The 2,481-nt window shown below is 31.6% G+C and overlaps 1 protein-coding gene across 1 annotated transcript; it reads left to right on the top strand.

The window, feature by feature from the left end:
• Nucleotides 1–223: 223 nt before the first annotated feature.
• Nucleotides 224–2,009, top strand: LOC111890068 (uncharacterized). The gene is made up of 2 exons (XM_023886226.3): nt 224–829; nt 1,672–2,009. Exons 1-2 carry the CDS (start codon nt 502–504, stop codon nt 1,674–1,676), a joined length of 333 nt encoding a protein of 110 aa, XP_023741994.1. The 5' UTR covers nt 224–501; the 3' UTR covers nt 1,677–2,009.
• The last annotated feature ends 472 nt before the right edge of the window (nt 2,010–2,481 follow it).

Raw genomic sequence — 2,481 nt, 5'->3', positions numbered from 1 at the left:
AATTTTGATATATATAAAAAAATGTTTACAAGTTGACCTGATAATAATAATAATAATAATAATAATAATAATAATAATAATAATAATAATAATAATAATAATAATAATAATAATAATAATAATAATAATACATAAAATGAAAAGAAAAGAAGTTAAAAGACGATGCTTTAGTTAATTAGAGTTGTATTGTTTGTTTTTTTTTTTTTTTTTTTTTTAAATCTTATTTAATTTACCATTAAGGACACAAATAAATAAAAAGTATTTTATTAAATTCAGTAGGAAATCCGTAGGAAATCTCCTACGGAATACCAACCGAACGAAAAAATTAAATATCCCGCTTCAATGAAATTTTTTAGGTTAATCCCCCTTTATCTTAGTTTCCTGATCTCTCACACGTCGCCCCTCCTTCTCCTTCATCTTCCTCTGCCATCGCCATCACATATACATCTACCACCGGTCCAACTTGCAGCCACCGATTGATTGAACATCCGCTTTGTTTGAATGCCTTTTTGCCGCTACCGCCAACGATTGAGCTCCATCTCTGATATCCGTCTCCGATATCCCACTACCACAGTCACCGTCTCCGACATCCGCCACCGCCAACAATTAAACCTCCGCCTTGTTGGAAAGCCTTGTGGCCGCCGTCATCTCCGATTTCTTCATATCTCATCTACCACGGTTAGATATTGTACCGAGCTCTGTCTCCGATATCCCATTACCATCAGTTGCAAGTTTGCCCTCCAACCGTCGCTGTCGCACACCACCACCAGCGTTGTCCCGAACCACCACCACCGTCGCTGTCCTACACCCTCATCGTCGACACCTTCAGGTATGTATTTCGATTTCAGTTTGCTCACACTTGTACAAGACTCCAATTTTTCAGAACTGTAGTTTACGTATGGCATTATCTCTAAATCTTGCTTTTGGTACATTCTAAGTTAAATAAATTGTTTGTGGTTGTATATATCTTAAATTTTGGTTGCATATTGTGTATATGCTAAACTGTTCATCCTTTGGTTTTATGTAGCTCTTCTAACAGAGCAACTTTATGTGCTTTCTTTCTTTTATTGTATTAGATTTTATTTCTTCTACATTTGATGTTATTTTAGACAGCCAAAGGACATATTTACACTATAGCTTTCCCATTTGGATTTCATGTTTTGAAATTTTAGATAATATTATAAACCATAGAGAACATATTTACACAAAATGACAATCTGTTTTATGGGAGAATATGTTGAATTTCGACAAGTTAAAACTTAAAACGATTTAAGATGAGCGCCACAGAAAAATTTGAAGCAGCAACAAAATTTTCAAGATGTAGAGGAACAAAAAAAAATAAGTGCCACTAAAAGCACAATACAATGGCACAATAAGTAATATGCCACTAAAGGTAATTTTATTTGTAGTGAAGGTTTAATTAATTAGAATGATAGGTTAAATGTTGCATATAGATTGAAACGACATCAAATAAAGAATGAATGTATGCAAAGAGATTCACTAGAGAATGAATGTATGCAAAGAGATTCACTAGGATGTAAAGTATAATGGTATAATGGGTAAAAATATAGTATGTTATTATTATGCATATTAAAAGTAAAGTACATTGCTATCATGGTTTAAAGTTGAATTACATTTACTAACTTTATGTGTTTGTCTTGCTATTTTTAGGTTAATGAGTTGCGACAAAAAGTGTCAAACATGCAACAAGCCATTGATGAAAAGCAAAGTCAAATGGATTCGCAAATGTAACAAATGTGAAATGAAATGTGATTGCAAGTGCAACGACAATTGGCGGCCTTTATGAAACAAATCAATTCGTCCGGTTATCGACAAAGTATTTCTTAGTTTTTGTTTTAGAACACTAAATAAATGTTATGTTATTGACCGGTTCTTAGCTTTTGTCATTGTATTGTAATGGTATTTTAAGTATTTGAATGTATAAATGGTATGCTAATGACTATTTTAATGGTAATGAATGTAATGGTATTTGACTATTATTTTAATTATTTATTTGGTTTTTTTAGCATAAAATTTGGATATTTTTTAACTTATAAATTTAATATAGCAATAGATTTTTGACTAAATTGTAGGAAATAAATATTATGTAGAAATTATAAATTTAATATAACAATAAAAAGTGGTAAAAAAATCATAGAAAATTTGTGGGAAATACATATTTTGTAGGTATTCTGTAGGAAATAAAATCCAATAAAGACTGTAGTTAATCTGTAGCAAAAGCAGTTGGTAGGTATTCCGTAGGAAAAGATGTTGGTAGGTAATCTGTAGGAAAAGTAGTTGGTAGGTATTTTGTAGGAAAACCAGTTTGTAGGTATTCTGTAGAAAAATAATTCGTATGTATTTTGTAGGTGTTTCGTAGGTAAATAGCCCGTAGGTAATCTGTAGGTACTCCGTAGTTAACGTGTTCCGTAGGTATTCCGTAGTAAAATTTGTAACAGAATACTCCGTAGGAAATGCGTA

The sequence above is a fragment of the Lactuca sativa genome, chromosome 3, assembly GCF_002870075.4.
Source record: "Lactuca sativa cultivar Salinas chromosome 3, Lsat_Salinas_v11, whole genome shotgun sequence".
Taxonomy (NCBI): domain Eukaryota; kingdom Viridiplantae; phylum Streptophyta; class Magnoliopsida; order Asterales; family Asteraceae; genus Lactuca; species Lactuca sativa.
This window is presented reverse-complemented; position numbering and strand designations above follow the sequence as displayed.

Coding starts and splice junctions, on each gene's coding strand:
- LOC111890068 (XM_023886226.3), top strand. CDS start 502: ATGCCTTTTTGCCGCTACCGCCAACGATTGAGCTCCATCTCTGATATC.